This window comes from Kogia breviceps, chromosome 1, assembly GCF_026419965.1.
Source record: "Kogia breviceps isolate mKogBre1 chromosome 1, mKogBre1 haplotype 1, whole genome shotgun sequence".
Lineage (NCBI taxonomy): Eukaryota > Metazoa > Chordata > Mammalia > Artiodactyla > Physeteridae > Kogia > Kogia breviceps.
In genome coordinates, this window is record NC_081310.1 from 64596860 (window position 1) to 64614771 (window position 17912).

General features: G+C 49.4%; 1 protein-coding gene across 12 annotated transcripts in view; it reads right to left on the reverse strand.

Moving 5' to 3' along the window:
- SRGAP2 (SLIT-ROBO Rho GTPase activating protein 2) overlaps positions 1–17912 on the reverse strand; it is a 240734-nt gene that overhangs the window by 6206 nt on the left and 216616 nt on the right. For 3 of the 12 annotated variants that reach the window (XM_059070844.2, XM_059070756.2, XM_059070949.2), the window contains exons 18-22: positions 11125–11349; positions 7436–7515; positions 5192–5372; positions 3555–3701; positions 40–78 (exon numbers count right to left, since the gene is read on the reverse strand). In XM_059070844.2, coding sequence (XP_058926827.1) covers positions 40–78; positions 3555–3701; positions 5192–5372; positions 7436–7515; positions 11125–11349 — 672 coding nt within the window. Of the gene's footprint in view, positions 1–39; positions 79–2419; positions 2862–3554; positions 3702–4320; positions 4426–5191; positions 5373–7435; positions 7516–11124; positions 11350–17912 lie in introns of those variants that run through there. The other 9 variants (XM_059070876.2, XM_059070914.2, XM_059071030.2 and 6 more) reach the window with 5 other exon arrangements.

Genomic DNA, 17912 nt, shown 5'->3' on the forward strand with positions numbered 1-17912 from the left:
GCCACCCCCGACCTGGGCATAGGAGAAATAGATACTTACTTGGTGGTCGTGGGCTTTGAGTTCTCAAGATGTAAGGTGCTGTCAGGAAAAATGTCTGATTAAGCAAAAGTTTCTAATGGGAGACAGATTCATGAAAAGGTACCCTCCGTTATCTGCTCTGAACAGAAAGCAGGCCCCAGACCACAGGCGGGAGAAAAAGTCTCACCATCACCAAGGAGGTAGGGAATTGCTGGTAAGAGGAGAGTTGACTTTTCCAAATTTTAGCATGTTTCTTAGTCCACTGACAAGACTAATTATTTTGGGCTTTGGCAAGAGGCTGTTGTTGCTTATTCTGCAGACATGGAACAGAATATTTTTCAAGAGGCTGCAATGCTGCAGAGTTCGGGTCACGTTTGTGCATTTTCTAGGGTGGAAATACATCTACGTGACCCTAACTCATCCAGCACTGGGCTGAACCGTGGCTCTGAGTCGATCTGTTTCAGACCACTAAAGCTCTCAGATGAAATGGTCTGGCAGAATCTTATTCATATGGGTGTTGCCCACTGATGAACAATTTCATTATCTCTTGGAATCAGATACTATAGGACCTAATCTAAGAGGCAATGACACTTCTGGTTTGGGGTGGCAGCTGGGCAGCTCTGAACTTGAATCTACTGAGGGCCACTGAGGCTGAGGTGGGAGTTGAGGACGGAAGAAGGGAAGGGGTAGGACCTGAAGATAAGGAGCTGGTCCTTGGGGCAGGGCCACTGCGGACGTCCTCCTCATCGTACATGCCCGGGGCCCGGTTCGGGATTTGGCACACAGTAGCCACTCCGTGAGGCTGCCTGCTCAGCAGTTTTAGCCTTGGGCATCAGCCACTCTCCAGTGGATAAAGGATGTTCGCAGTCTTATAAGGTCCAGTTAAAATGACTTTTCCTCCTCTGCAAATTCTTCCCTGACCTCCCTCCCTCACAGGCAGGCAGACTTGATCACTCCCCCTTCTGTTCCTTCAGTGCATCTATGGAACCACTTTTTAGTGACTTGTCTCTGTGGTATTCACCTTGCCCAACTGTGAGCTTTGAGGCCAGGGATCATCTTTTTTTTTTTTTTTTTTTTTTTTTTTTGGCTGTACGAGGGCCTCTCACTGTCATGGCCTCTCCCGTTGCGGAGCACAGGCTCCGGACGCGCAGGCTCAGCGGCCTTGGCTCCCGGGCCCAGCCGCTCTGCGGCATGTGGGATCTTCCCGGACCGGGGCACAAACCCGTGTCCCCTGCATTGGCAGGCGGACTCTCAACCACTGCACCACCAGGGAAGCCTAGGGATCATCTTATTCATCCCTGAATAAGCGGCAGGCGTACCTGGCACAACAGGAGGCGCTCAGTAAATGTGTGGAATTGAACTGAGAGGCCGTACCCTAATAACTCCTTGCTGATTTCCTTTCTCCTTCTTGTGAGGAGGGCTAACCTACAAGGCCCAAACTGCTAAGGAGGCAGATTTGTGGAGTGGCTGGTGTGGGCCAGGCCCCAGGGATATAGAGGGAGGAAGACAGAGTTCCTGGTTTCAAGGAGCTCAGCCTGGTGGGAGATCCAAGAGCAGCTTGTGTCCTGAGACTGCCTCGGGAATAATAAGGGCACCTAACTCAGCCCTGAGGAATTCAGGGGTGTCAGAAAGGCTTCCCTAAAAAGAAATCTTCAGACTGAGTGTCGAAGGGAGAGGAGTCGACCAGGTGAGGAGACAGCAGATGTGAAGGTCCAGGGGTGAGAGAGAACCCAGGGTACTCAGGAGAGAGAAGGAGCTTGGGAGGAGAGCTGTGTGGGGCAGGAGGTGTGGCTGGAAGGCCGATCAGTCCTAAGGGCAAGACATACCGGGGGGCAGCTGCTCACCCACGGACCAGCTGGCGTCTGGGCAGACCCCATCCTCCAAGACCCCATCCTGATACCACCAACCAAGGAGTTCACGGGAACCGCCTTGACTTTCTACCAGATGTTCATCTTTTGAGTATTCAGGGTATTACTCTCTACAATTCCTTTGTACAAATGGCAACAAATATATGATGGCTTAAAAATCTGTACCCGACTAATTAGCTAACTCTCTCTCCACCAACTTCGCCTTGGTTTCTGGGTTAATTACAGGCTTACAACCTCATGATTATAGGCTTATAATTAACGTAGACTTGTAAATAATGAAGAAAATGTCATTAGCCCACAGTTAACTTTTTACTAGCTGGCCCCCCCAACAGGGCACTATGCTGGAGGGAAATAAATTAAATCCTCGATCTTTCTTACCGGTCTGACTGAAATTGTAACTACACTGACCAAGTGCGCTGAATCAGCTACTTTACTAAGTAGAGGGTGAAAGAGATGGAAAAGAACCATGTGCCCCAAACACTCCCCCTGCTACCGTCTGGTTGGAAAAAAGCCAAGAGATCTGGGCGACCTGGTGTAGTTTAAAAACAACAAGCATCTTTTATTCTCCTTCCAGTTTCAGTGTCCAGAGGCTACGGTTAACAGGTTTTCAATGTGCAAATCATTTCATTCCTCCAAAGCCAGAGGGGAATAAAAACTGTACATCATCTCCAATCCATATTCATCGGGAGCGCCCTGGGGCTTGTCATCCTGCTGGCACTGGGCCAAGGTTCAGGGTCTGGCGGAAAGAGGTCTGTAGGCTTTGGGGCTTGGTGTCTGGCCCCTTGAGATGAGATTAGTTCTCCAATAACCTGAATGTCTCTAGGGGAGGCAGCAGCACACAGGCGTGGAATCCCTCTAGACGGCCAGATCGGGTGTGGGTGCAGTTAAAACCCCAGGATGTTGCTAACAGCCACTGTGAAAGCTGGGGGGCACAGTTACGAGCCTGCTGGACAGAAATGGGAATCTGCAAAGGGACTAACAGGGAAGGATAATACACAGGGCCAAAGCAATAGGGAAAAAAAATGGCAAATTATTTTTACTGGTGTGAAAGGGCAAGAGAAAAGGGAGCTGGGGGGTTAGACAGTGAAGAAAGAGCTCAGGACAAAGCTTTCCTTGTGGGGGTTGGTGGGGGTAGTGGTTGCCTTTCCTCCAGGGGAGCGAATGCAGGATGAGGAAGAAACAGACACGTGATATCTAAATAAACCACCTGGGGTGACGCGAACCTGGTAGAAGATGCACGAGACTTTGGATCTTTGGATAGACAAGGGCCAAGGAAGACATCAAAGATTATTATTTGAGTCAGAATTGGAGAAGAGAAGGCACCTCTGAGAAACAGTACAAAACCAAGTTGCGTGAAGTGACTACAGCTTTGGCCAAAGTTTTACCAGTCAGATGGCCGGGAAGGTCTGCGCAGACAGGCTCTGTGGGGACAGAGGGGCACACCCGTCCTTAGCGTGACGGCCGCTAGCCGGAGACCTGGGCCTGCTGACGAGGCCTGTGGATGTTTCCTTGGCCCTGTCCATCTTGGAGCAGCCACGAGCACATGCATGCTGTCGGGCCGGGAAGTGGGGGGATGCAGCACAGGGATGGAGAGGGAGGTTAGGCCAGAGGGTGAGGCGGGGTGTCGCAAGTCATTCAGGGGAGCAGAAAATGAAAAGCAGAGCTTACTTGTTGATGTTTGCAAGATAAATATCGGCTACATGACCCCCACTGGGACAGCTGGCCCCCGCTCTGGCTGTCACCTTTTCTTCAGGTGGCTCAGAAATGACCTCAATCTCAGACTTGGGGCTGGACCTCTCCACGACACCGTCCTCGCTGGGGGAGAAGGGGCAGGCAGGCAGGGAGGAGGGGAAAACAACAACAACACAAAAAGCAGTGTTAAATTGGCAAGATGGCCCCCCCGACACACACGCGACCCCACAATGGTTCTGAGGCAGCAGCGATGCCTGGCTGGGATCTGGGAGCGGAGGCAAGGAAAGCTACGGGGCCTTTGGAGGGTCATTTAAATAAAAATAAATAATCCTGCTGAGTTCTGCGGGGTGCTCAGATCCTCCGAAAGCTGGGCTAGGGGAATCCTGGATTCGAGGTGTCTGCCTTCTACCCCTCGCTGCTTTCCCGGGGCAGCTGTGCCGGGGCACCTCCTGCAGGAGGTCCAGGTGGCCGTTTATGTGCTCAGGTCCCGAGCACAGCTGGGCAAGGGCAGTCAGCTCTGCCGTGGCTCTGGAGATGCCGGCGTTGAGGCAGGACACCGCCACATTCTGTCGTAGCGCATCTAGCCCCGCTTAGAGTGTCCAAGCCGGTCCCAGGTCTCTCCACGGCTCTCCCGGCCCCTCTGGCTACTGATGACAAAGAAAGCCCCTTCTCCCCCACAATTCATCTTCTCTCGGTCCTGGAGTGAAGTCATAATGCTAAATTTGGGAGGGTCCTGTCCACGCACAGATGGCCACCAGGTATGCGATGTTATCAACAGAGGGAGGATTTCCCCGCAGAACGAGACGGGGAGAGGCTGGGAGGGTGCAGACTCATTCAGGATATCAACCTTTAAAAAATAATATTAAGGGAAGGACTAAAAACACTGACAGCATCGTATCCAAGGGGAGGGAGTCGGGGTCACAGGCAGGGCAATGGGGCAGGGAGGCAGATTTGAGGGGCCACGGGGAAAAGCCTTCCTGATACAAAGACATTGCTTCAAAGAGCAGGAACCAACCTACAGCCCGTGTGATGAAGTCTCTCTGGAACCAGTCCATGTTCCCTTTGTTCCCTGATATCCTTTCCCCTCCTCTCCCCTGTCTTTCTCCAAGTCAACCTCATCTGGGTTAAATGAACTGGGTTATTTCCACAAGGCTGCTTAAGCTAGATTTCTACCAGAAAATGAACTCAACATTTTCATTTGCAAGTGGAAAAGTGCCATCAGCTTGTTTTAAAAAAAAAGACAGAGAAATAAAAATGTTTTCCCAAACTGATCTTTCCAGAAAGGAAATATAAGTGGTCAAATAATAACCCCTCATTATCACTCATCAGGTATAAATGGATGAGCGCTGGCTGGCAAGTTTCTAAAATGACTGGGGGTGGGGAAGGGTGGTGGAGACGTGATTGGCGGGGGAGTAGAGAGCGGAGAGATGAAACAACAATCCTCTACTCAGTCTCCGAGTCTGGGGGCCCTTCAAAGGAACCGTGACGCTTCGGGACTGGGTCGGTGGCGCCCCCTAGAGGCTGGCCTCCCTCATCCTCCGGGGCTCCAGAAATAAAGTCTCACTCCCACAGTGCGGCCAGGGACCCCTAAAGGTGCAGGGGGCCTAACGTACGTGTCTTGGACCACGATGTACTGATGGGGGATGAGTCCGTCGACGCCGTTGTACCGGCCTTCCCACCAGTCGTCGGAAGCCCGCTGGTAGAGCAGCAGGGACGCCCCCTTCTTGAAGGACAGCTCTCGGGCTGTCCGGCCCACGTAGTCAAACTTGGCAATGGCCTCGATGGGCTCACACTCTGCGAGGGGTGGAAAAGAAGGAAACAAATGTTGTTGGGACTCACAGACTCAGGAAACTGGCTGGAAGAGCCCAGTTAGCTGAACTTACAGTGGTGGGAAGATAACCTAGTGTGAAAATAAGTCACGGATGATCTATGAAGCAGGTATTCCCGTGCAGACTGTGCAAAGCCCTGAAAGCACGTGTATGCCCTTCCTTGCCTTTGCTCATGCTGTTCTCTCCACCTGAAATCCCTCTCTCTCTGTCACCTGCCTGATGAAACACATTGAATCACAACTCAAACATCACCTGCTTCCTCTAGTGACTTCCTTGGTGTTCCCATAGCTCCTTACGCCATACTGTACTTGTAAGCATTACTTCCTTTCTGACTATAAAATAACTCCATTAATTTAGAACGCTTAACATATTGTACTTTGAATAATTTATTTACATTATCCACTCTTCCTACTAGAACATGAACTTTTAGTCTCTATAAAGAGAAAATAACTTGCCCAATCAACTTTCCAAGGAGCAAAATATGGAAATATATTTTGTGGTCAATACATGGAAAAATGCACACGTAAGTGGTTTGAAAAATTAAAAGGGGTGTGCAAAGGCAATGTATTTTTACTTTTGTGTGAGCTTCCGTTTCCTCATCTATAAAATGAGGATAATAATAGTGCCTTTTTCAGGAAGTTGGTATGAGGAGTCAACAAATAACAATTTGTAAAAGTGCTCAGAACTGTGTGGGCCCACAGTAAGTGCTACATACGCGTCAGCCACTGTTATTATCGTCACCGTTGTCATTATCTGTTCTGGGCTGCAGGTAGAGGTCAGAGAGCAAAAAGAAGGCTCCCACAAATCAGGAACCCAGGGTTAAAATCAGATATTCTGAGTAGTGGAGAGGAAGGCTACTTACAAACAAGACTATGCCTAGACAGCCGGGGCAGGTGGGTCTGCTCCTGAATGGGCAGGGCTGGGGACTTCACTACAGGGGGCCTGTCTAAATATCCCAATGTCAGTTCCATACAGCTGCGGGTTTGTCACTCGACCTCTTTGGCCTCAGTTTTCTTAACTATTAAATAGCAGCTCTAGCAATTTCACTAGGGATTAAGAGATAAGACATATAAAGCCTCTAGCAGTGCTGGGCACACGTAGGCTCTAATCAAATATGAATTTCCCTGGTTCACCAAATCCCTTCCCATTGTGTGGTAAATTATGATATTGATCCATCTGACCTTAAGAGCCAAATCAGCAATCCTAATTTCTTTTTCTCCTTTAAACGCTGGCCTAGGATTGCAGAATTCATAGCAAGGCAGGGAGCAGGGAACACTGCAGTCTGTGCCATTTTGTTCTTGTGCCCAGAAAATTCTGAGGCCCCTTGTCAGCTGCTGAGACTTCCAGAGCCCAAGCGATCCAGAAATGGAGGTGTAGAACTGTTGGCAGGAGGGGGAATGTGCTGGCTGGACAGACCCTAATAAATCATGGGCACCGCTGAGGCCCACGGACGACAGCTGCGCATTCCAGCTCTTGACGCACACACGCCAGGCTGCGCAGCGCATGTCTGTGCTTTGGAAAGGGTCAATTTTTCCAGTCGGCAGGCGTGAGAGCATGTGGTTTCTGCGTCCTGATTCCCATCCCCCTCTGGCTTGCTTCTGCCGGGTTCTTGGCACCCAGCTTCACTATTCCCTGGGCCCTCTGTTTTTCAAATGAGCTCTCCTTCCCTTTGGTCTCCAGCTACCTGGCAGGAGTCTGGGCCATGACAAGGGACTGACCGTATGCTGGTGAGACAGCCAGACGAAACAAAGAGCTGGGAGGTGGACGAGGGGCAGTGAGGTGGGGCAAGAAGGGTGAAGGGCTAAGGTCTAGCTCTTCACCTCTGGTTTAATACACAGACCACTCTATTTGAGAAGGTGGGCTGTCTCTCCAAGAAAGGGAGGGAATGAAGCTGGGAGGCAGGAGAGCTCCCTGCTCATCTTGAGGGGACTGCTGGGCAGGAAGGGTCATCAGGAGCACAGGATATATAATCTCTCCTTTCTGCTTCACCACCCCACAGTCCCACTGACTCCAAGTGGGGCCTCATACCGTCATCACTTGTGTGGTGCTCTGCGGCCACATCCTGGGTTGAGTCTTCAGCCGAGGTAGTCTCTCCGTGAGGGCTGTCACTGCAACAGAACCAAGAGTAACTGGGACCTCAGCATTTGCTTCCAAAATTCTTGTCTTCTCTTTCACACAGCTTCCTTGGACATGGGATCTATCCTAGGCTCTCTAAATCCTGATCACACACTCCAGACAGATGCTTATCATGAAATGTAGGGCTCTCGGGATTCTCTAGGCTAGCTCCTGCTACAAAAACTACTCGACACTACATGGGACTTACAACATCTTGACACAAGGGGAATCCCATTTAAACTTATAAATCTTTTCGAAAATACGGAACAACTTAGCTCCTCAAGGGCTATTTCTCTAGGTGAATTAGTTCTTGGAGGGAGCATAGTGGAAGGGAAACACTGGGCTTTAGCATCAGATACAACTGGATCCGAAAACCAGCTCTGACACTTGGTAGCTGTGTGACCCTGGGCAATTACTTAATCTCCTTCAGCCTCAGCTACCTAATCTATAAATCAAGGATAATGGTCTGTATATCTCACAGAGTTGTGTTAGGATTCAATGAAATAAGAGGGAGTGATTAATAAGCAGTGCTTTCTTTCCTTCTTTCTCATTTTGCTTAATGCCTCTGGCTGCTTTGTGGTTTAGTACTGGTGAGAAAGTAGGAGGTGAGTCATAGAAATGAGTGGGAAACACAAGCAGGGGAAGAAAGTCTGCTGTGGGCTGGACACCGCAAGAGGGCAGTGGATGAGAGCTGGGTCAAGTTCTTGACAGAATTCATGGAGCCTAAAATTACCCAGGGTGGAGAATCAAGAATGAGCAGGGAAGTTATTAGGAAAGTTATTTCTACTCCTGATCTCTTGGACTTCAGAGTGCATGGGGAGGGGCACCAGGAAGTTCTGACTTCCTGAAAAGTAGAGAAAAACCCTGTTCATTTCTAAAGTTTCTTCCTCTGGCAGTAGGTAGTAACAAGTGAGACTTTCCAGGCAGTTCTGTGGAAGCACCATCACCCCTCAACCCCACATCCTGGCTTCAGGATGTGAAGCGATCCTGCTAGCCTCTCCCTCCTCAGCGGACGGGTCCTTCACTCCTAGAAAGTTCCTCAAAGACCAGGGGACTAATTTAGAACTCACCCCGTGTGAAGCAAGGCAGTTCCAAGGAGGCTCTCCAGACCCCAGAGAACATTATGCAAGAACATCAACAGGGATTCCTCTTTATCAGAAAATGTGGGCACACTTTCTCACTGTTTTCTGGGCCTCAAAACCCTCTGAATGAGTTTGGTGACATTCTGGAAACACTTGGGATCCCAGGGGTGTGCAGGGCAAAGGCTCACTTTTCCCCAGACCTCTGAGTTCATTTCTTTGGCCGTCCACTAAGGCGGCAGCTCCCAGATTTCACGGAGCCCTGGACTGCTTGTTAAAAAGAGACTGCCTCACCCACTCCCAGAGTTTCTGATTCTCTAGGTCTGGGTGGAGTCGGGACACTTGCATTCCTAATCAGCCCGTGTTAAGGCAGGTGCCGTTGGTCCAGGGACCCCACTTTGAAAACCACTGCTCTAAGGTAAAGACAAGCTGATGCTTTATAAGGTCCCTTCTAGCCCTGAAATGCTATGCTTCTCTCATTCCACACGCACACCCCAGCCTCCCTAACACCTGTGGTCTCAGAAGCAGCCCAGCATGCTATACCGCAGGCAGTCCTAGAAAAGTGGGTTCTGGTTTCAGGGCTGGTCAGCGTGGTGCAGTGGGGCTGCGGGGAGGCCAAGCGGCCTGGTACTCCCTCTTCCTGACTGTTCTGGTCTCCTGGCCCATCTCCAGTACACTTGGGCTCTGACCCCCCCTTTGCCACCCCTCCCTCCCCTCCTTCATCCATCTTAGCTCACTTCGCTGGTACTTCTCTCTCTTCCGATGGAGGCTGGGAGCCTTCTGAGTGGCTATGAACCCAGCAGTCAGATGGTCCCTCCTACCCAAGGTCATTTACTCTTGATCCTGGGGTGCTTCTGGCCTCCCACCCAGTCTGTGGTAGTAACAGGCCCTGACTAATCTTCTGGTTTTCCCAGAGGCTGCTAATAAATGCAGATGCACAACCAATGGGGCTGGGTGGTGGTGGTGTTGTGCTGGGAAAAGACCTTGGACAGAACTGAGAGGAAGGTGCCCTCCCATCTGTGCCTGGTGAGCCCTACCAGGGCCCTGCTGCACCAGGCCGTGAAGTGGGGCTCTGTGTCCTGGAATGGGTCCAGAGCCTGCAGTGGTTTGATATGTGAGAAGGGAGGTGAAGCAGGAATCGGAAACACTATTCCACAGCTTTTCAACACTCATGCAAGGGCGACCAACTCTCCAAGTCACATGCACAAGGACAGCTCACTGGAGCCCACCAGCCAGTAGGCTGAGACCTGAACAACATCCCTAGTCCCCACCAGCCATCTGTCAGTGACCGGAAGCTTTCTGTCCCAGCTGGTGAGCCTAGATTTCTCCAGCTCAGCCTCAGATGCCGGGATCTACAGGACAGCAGAGAAGACCGAACTCAGCGATGTCAGTGGTATTTTTATGTTCACAGACACATGAATAGCACTTTCCTCACTCCTTGGGCTGGAGGCTCCTTCTGTGGGGATCAGGGAGAAGCATGGACTGACTGGCCTCTCATTAAGTAAGCAACCTCCCCTGTCCTCCCCTACCTCAGTCCATAGCAATGGGGCTGGCTGAATTGCTTCCAGATGTTGAATTCAGATGGAATCCGATTTGGGCTGGCTTATGCTTTCAGCCCAGGCTGAAACACTGTTTAGGGGAAGAAGGGAGAGGGAGGAGGAGGAAGAGGTAAGGGATGTTAGGGAGTAAAAGAGAGAGGCAGTTGTCTTTGCGTTTACTGGGAAAATGACCCTGTAAGTGGCACGATGGGGGCAGTGTGGGGCAGTGGGTGGTACCCTGCAGTGACAGTCAAGGGGTCAGGGCTGGGACCCCCACCACTGGGGTGGCCTCAAAGATTGTCCCTGGCCTCTCTAGATTGCAATGACTTAATCTGTAAAATGGAAATCTGTTACTTGTCTAATGGAAGGGTCTAGTAAAGATGTGCCCTAGGGATTCCTTTTATATCTCTGTTTCCAGTTGAAGTCACGAGGAACCTGCTTCAGTGGGGCACTGGGCCTAACCTGCCGAAAATGGGCCTTACCCGGCTTTCTCGTCACAAATGCCTGAGACCATTATTAAATTATCATTGTATAAACTCACAGTCCGGAAATTACGCTTCATATCTGAAATCTTCCCAATAGGACAGAAATTCCCTGGGACGCAGGACTGTTCTTCTCACAATAGCCAGCTCTGAGCAGGAGCCTGAGAGACACTGCTGCCTGATGAACAGCAGTTCTGCGTATAACCTGATCAAATTTCCTTTCCTGGAGATCATTAATGTTCCTGTTATTGCTGTCATTATCTTTCAGAATGGTCTCTCATCACTCAGAACTCGTAAAAAAGGAGGCAGCCTGAAGTGGCACTTAGTAGTTTGGGTCGAGGTGGGGCCCTGCCTACAGCAACCCCCTATCCTGGCAGCTTGAAGTGCCTCGGAGTGGGAGGTGGGGAGGATCTGGGTGCTTCCCTCGGTCTCGCTTGGCCATCTGGCCCCCACGCCAGTGCGTGTGGGTGACATTTCCCCTCCTCCAACCCTGAGCCCCCTACCAGTAATCCTCCGTGCTCCCTCCTCTGCTGTAGATGGGGCCCTCCAGCTCCCTAGGGTTTGGGAAGATGTTCTCGTGCTGGATGATGATGGTTTTGATCAGCTCATTCACGTGGGCTTGGCAGGACACCTGGTCATGGCCCTCAGGCACTGACATCAGCGAGGGCCCGAAGCAGATGGCGAGGTTGTAGGGGTCCATCATGTTCTCTTCACTGAACTGTGATAAACTGGAGGAGAAAGAAAAGGGGGAAGCTGAAAAGCACTCGCATGAATGCCCAGAAAACACAATCACAGGAGGCGCTGCCAGGAACAAGAACAGAAGTACCACAAACGGCCACCTGCTTTTCTGGGCATCGGAGCCCTTCTAGAAAGCTGGTAGAGGGAGAAGAAAATGACCAGCAGGATAGTCATTCAGGAGCCGAGGGAAGGCAAAGTGGAGGTCCCTCCTTGCAGATCTCACCCCTCCTCTTTTTCTAGCTCCCTGTTCAAATCCTACTTACCCCCCAATCCCCACCCCAACCCTAGACCATATCCACCAAATCCACCCTGCCTTGAGGACACACCACTCTGCAGAGCTGGATATGCTCCCACAGACCAACCCACTAAGCTGACAGAACAGACGGAGCCCCTCGGGCTGCCCTGGTACTGACACGGTCAGAAGACGCAGACATTGTGCGTTGTGTACCTTCTTGAATGGCAAAATAATCAAATTATTAGGGATATTCCATTCTAAGCTCTAGACTTATTTTAAAAAATAGCCAACCGATTAGCTTTTGTATTCCATCAAGCCCGTGAATTTCTTCCTGGAACAGCTAATGCAATTGTTTTCCATTTTCATAATATCCTCCTCCACTATTACATTCAGGATTTATTCAGGAAAAGGTCAGCATGTAGCTCAGTTCCTGCTCAGGCTTCCCCTGGATGCAGTCTGACTTCATTATCAGGTATTTTATTCCAGGAACTCCCCCTTTCCAGCCAGCAGCTGCTCCAGCCATACGTCCAACCCTGGCCAAGGACCCAAGCCCTTCAGTGGTGAGTGCCCACTGGTCTGTGTGTCCAGGCACTGAAGGCTGGGCTAGCTCTGGATGTACCCCTCCCCTAGGAGTCTGCAGACATGTGAGCTCTGCTACGGGGTTCTGCCTCCCTTGTGGGCATCTGGATTCTGACAGATCTGGAGAGGATACCAAAGGCATGGTGCTGAGCCAGAGGCCTGGGACTCAGCTGTCTTCATCTGAGTAGCTGTTCTTCAGAATTGAGCAGAGTTTACTTCTAGTGTACCCAGCATCCAGACTCAAATTACCAGGCTGGTCTCTATCTCAATGATTCTCTCCTTCACTGAAGATTCAGATACGTCCCCGGTCCCCTTAGAGAATCACTGCGGAACATGTGAAGTGGGACAATGAAGTGGGACAGTGACAAACAACTGTCATGGCTGAGAACCACTGCTCTGTAGGACCTGGTCAGATGCAGGGAGGCCTGAGATGGGTGAGTTGATGGATCTCAGTGGCTGGACTGCTTCATAGGAGGTTTTAAAGATTTAATTTTATAATCCTTCTCTGGCTCTTGAGTTAAAAGAGAGCAGAGATTCAGAAAAGGCTGGTAGAAGTTTCCAAGTCTACTTCTTGGTCAAATACAAACTGGAGAGAGACAGGAGAGGTAATTAGCTTGGGAACCTTAGCAGGGACAATGGAGGCATGAGGTGCCACGGGGCTAAAATTGTAGCCCATCCCAGGCTGGCTGGTTCCTTGAGTCGTGAAGGGACAAGGAGGAGGAAGTCCATTTCTTTAGTGTGATCTGACAACGTTTTGGTAACACGGAAGAAAAGCAGTAGTTTCTGGGAAGCCTGATGGTCAAAGGGAAATAAACTCTAGGCCTGAGGGTCCCAGTCTAAGCTCACTGAGAGAAGAGGAGTCTTGCCCGGCCTTCTAAGGCAAGGACTGCTCAACTCCTAGGTGGCTACAATGACCAGGGCCAGAGAGGACCTGTGTTTGTGCACTGTGGTCCTCTTCTCATGGGTCCAGGTCTATTTCTTATTCCCATTAAAATACAGACCAAGATCCTTCTTTCTCTTCCAATCTACTGGAACACCTAAGTTCTGGGGGTAAAGCCATGGTGCTTAACTACTTGAGGGACATAGACTCCTTCAAGAATTTGACAAAAACTAAGGATTCTCTCCCCAGGGAAATTCATATATGAGCACATAACAAATGCACACAATTTTGTATATAATATAACGGTGCTAATAATCCTTGAAGACTCTGATGGCTGTACCTAGTATAAGACCTCAAACACTGGATTTTTATTTTTAAAGAAATATCTAAAATGGATAACTGGTAACAGCTCCCTCTTTAAAAAAAAATGGTTTTTTGGTATCGACTTCTATATATGCCATCTCCTCTAATAACTGTACTATATTTCTTTAGGTTCTGTCCATCACACCAGTGAACTTTCCTAACTGATTTGAACTCATCCTCTTTTGAGCACCTTAAAAAGGTCCAGTGTAGGGCTTCCCTGGTGGTGCAGTGGTTGAGAGTCCGCCTGCCGATGCGGGGGACACGGGTTCGTGCCCCGGTCCGGGAGGATCCCACATGCCGCGGAGCGGCTGGGCCCGTGAGCCATGGCCACTGAGCCTGCGCGTCCGGAGCCTGGAGCCTGTGCTCCGCAACGGGAGAGGCCACAGCGGTGAGAGGTCCACGTACGGCAAAAAAAAAAAAAAGGTCCATTGTAGTGGGTTTTGGGGGGAATGAGAAAATCAGGATTGGTGTGGGAAACCTGTTTTTCATCATGCACTTTTCTGGACTTTTTACTTTTAAATGATGCACATTTGTTGGTTCTGAAGAACCTAGGAGCAGGACAGGAATAAAGATGCAGACGTAGAGAATGGACTTGAGGACACGGGGAGTGGGAAGGGGAAGCTGGGACGAAGTGAGAGAGTGGCATGGACATATATACACTACCAAACGTAAAATAGATAGCTAGTGGGAAGCAGCCGCATAGCACAGGGAGATCAGCTCAGGGAGATCAGCTCGGTGCTTTGTGACCACTTAGAGGGGTGGGATAGGGAGGGTGGGAGGGAGATGCAAGAGGGAGGAGATATGGGGATATATGTATATGTATAACTGATTCACTTTGTTATGAAGCAGAATGGATATTTTTTAACATCCAATAAAGATGTTAAAAAACTGATGCACATTTGTATCTCTGATTACATTTATTTTATTTATTTATTTATTTATTTTTTTTGCGGTATGCGGGCCTCTCACCGAGGCGCAGGCGGCATGTGGGATCTTCCCGGAAGGGGGCACGAACCCGCGTCCCCTGCATCGGCAGGAGGATTCTTAACCACTGCGCCACCAGGGAAGCCCCTCTGATTACATTTAAAAAGAAAAATAAAACATCCCAAGAATTTTAGAGTCAAGCAGACCTGGTTTTGAGTCCCAGCTCCATGGCTTACCATCATTTTGTACTAGTTCCCTAGTTTCTTCATAAAATGGGGGCAGTTATATGCCCCCTTGATGGGCTGCTGTGAAGATTAAACAAGGTAATATGTGCAAAGCACTTAGCACTGTGCCTGGCACATAGGTGATGTTCAAGAAATATTTTCTGTCATTTTAATGTCGTGTTTGCTTCTTGACATAGGACCTTTGATTCCAGTCTGGGAATGGAAAGCAGGGCCACTGACGTTTGGCAGTAACTGACTTACAGGTGTCCACCGTCTTCTTCTCTTGACAGACATAATCTAACAAGCTGAGGGTTCTGCATCCCCAAATCAAAACCTTAAATCCTCAGGAAGAACACAAAGCTTTGAACACACTGTTTTAAACATATGACATTTCCATTAAAAACCTTCAATTTCAGGGCCTCCAGGGGTTTGATGTGGCAACAGACAACAGACCATGGGTAAAATATTATGCATCAGGGTTGATTTCAGGTTTGAAAGGGATGAAGAGAAATTGTATTATTCACCATGGCCCCAGGCAAAACGTGGGGTTGAGAATCTGTAAATCCATGGTTTAACAGACTTTCCCAATAGGCTCCTTAAGAGATAAGAAGTGGAAGGCAATTGTGGCTGACTCTTCCTGATGGCCCTTCAAAGGCACTCCCTCACTCCCCTTGCCTATAAAGCCACCTGTCCCCAACTTCCATGCTCCCACATCTATTAACTGACTTGCCTTCCTCCCTACGCAGTCAATCCTATCCCCTCTCACCTCCTCAAGAATAGCGCTCCAGCAATTATCTCGCTCTCTCCTCTATCATCAGTTCTTCTCTATGGGGTCACCCCCACTAGCATGCCAATGTGCAGCAGTACCACCCATCTTAAAAACAAAATTCTCTCTTAAGCCCATATCCACGCTGAATTACTGCCCCATTCTCTTCTCTTTATAATAAAATCCTTTGAGAGTTGTCTCTGATTCTCTGGTTCTCCTTCACCGGTTCTGTTATGGACTGAATTGTGTCTTCCCTGCCCCCCAATTCATATGTTAAAGCCCTAACCCCCAATATGACTGTATTTGGAGACAGGGCCTTTAAGGAGGTAATTAAAGTTAAATGAGGTCATAAGGGTGGGCCCCAAACCCTACAGGACTGGTGTTCTTATAAGAAGAGGAAAAGAGAGCAGAGCTCTGTCTCCCAGTGTGTGCACAGAAGAAAGGCCACGGGAGGATGCAGTGAGGTGGTTGTCTACAAGCCAAGGAGACAGGTCTCCCCAGAAACCAAGCCTGCTGGCATCTTGATCTCACACTCCCAGACTTCAGAACTGTGAGAAAACAAATTTCTGTTGTTTAAGCCACCCAGTCTATGGTATTTTGTTATGGCAGCCCTAGCAGATTCACACACCTACTCTCTTCCCATGCGGCCCCCCAACCCCTCTATCGTGGTAAAATACACACAACAAAAAATTTACCATTTTAACCATTTTAAAGTGTACAGTCCAGTAGCAGTTAGCTGAATATGACCCCACTGTACGGATCTACCACATTTTGCTTATCCAGCATCAGCACCCCTTCTCGCTTGAACTGACACCATCAGGATTTTGCTCCTCCTCCTCCACCAAGACAACGCCCATCAAGGTCACTAGTGACATCTATGCTGCTCAATCAGTTCTCAGTCTTTTTCTTAGCTGACCTGTCATCACGTTATCCCAGTTATCACACCCTCCTTGAAACACATTATGTGGCTTCTGGGACACCGTTCCCTCTTGGTCCTCCTCCTCCTACACCACTGCCCACTGTCACCTGCTCAGTGAGGTGTCTCTGACCACTGTGTATTAAAGAGGAAACCCTCACACCCACCCCTTACACTCTCCAGTCCCCTAACATGCTTTATTTGTTTATTTTTGGCTGCTTTGGGTCTTCGTTGCTGCCACTCCGGCTTTCTCTAGTTGTGGCGAGCAGGGGCTACTTTTCCTTGCAGTATGCAGGGTTCTCATTGCGGTGGCTTTTCTTGTTGCAGAGCACGGGCTCTAGGCATGGGGGCTTCGGTAGTTGTGGCTCGTGGGCTCTAGAGCTCAGGCTCAGTAGTTGTGGCGCACGGGCTTAGTTGCTCCGTGGCATGTGAGATCTTCCCGGACCAGGGCTCGAACCCGTGTCCCCTGCATTGGCAGGCAGATTCTTAACCACTGTGCCACCAGGGAAGCAACCCCGTAACATGCTTTAATTTTCTCCACAGCACTTATCCTCTGACATATGACATATGTTCTTTCTTTCTTTCTTTTTTAAAAATTAATTTCTTTCTTTTTGGCTGTGTTGGGTCTTCACTGCTGTGTGCAGGCTTTCTCTAGTTGCGGCGAGCAGGGGCTACTCTTCGTTGTGGTGAGTGGGCTTCTCATTGTGTTGGCTTCTCTTCTTGCAGAGCACGGGCTCTAGGCATGTGGGCTTCAGTAGTTGTGGCACGTGGGCTCAGTAGTTGTGGCTCGTGGGCTTAGTTGCTCTGTGGCATGTGGGGTCTTCCCGGACCAGGGCTTGAACCTGTGTCCCCTGCATTGGCAGGTGGATTCTTAACCACTGTGCCACCAGGGAAGTCCCATGACACATGTTCTTATCAGTTTTGCCTGTCTTCCTACAGTTCTGTGTGCTACATAGGCTCCATGAGGGCAGAGACCTTGACTGTTTGGTGCAATCTTAGATATCCAGCAACTAAAACAGGGACTAGCACACAGTAAATGCTTAATAAATACATGTTAAATAAATAAGTGAATAAATACATGAGCATCTGTGAGTCTCTAGGACAATCCAGCCACAATTCTACTTGTCCATTTTCATACAGAAGCTAAAACACTCCTTGTGAAAGTCAGAAGAGCAGTGCAGACAGAATCTTTCCAAACTGGGAAGCACTTGAGATGGTGAAGTTTGGAGGAAGACTCAGCTTTTTTGGAGAGCAGCTGAGTTACCTTAACAGTGAAAGAAGCACCACCAATTCCCTCTTTCAGATTATGGGGCAATATTTGAGGATGTACAGTGATGCTTCTCGAACCTTCACATGCCTATGACTCATCAGGGGATTTTTCAAAATACAGATTCTGACTCATAGGTCATTGGGGGTGGGGTGGGGAAGGAACTGAGATTCTGCATTTCTAACAATCGCCCTGATGCTGCTGGTCTATGGACCTCGCTTGATTAGCAAGAGACTAAAAGTCTATATTGTTTGACATCTGAAGAAATCAGGTTTCAAAAGGCAAGCAGCAGAGTGAGTAGCAGTGAGGGGAAGCTACCTGCATTTTGTTTCAGGGTGAAAACCCACTGAGTAGTACAGATGCTGTGGCCGGCGGCCTCTAAAATGAACCCTATGGTCC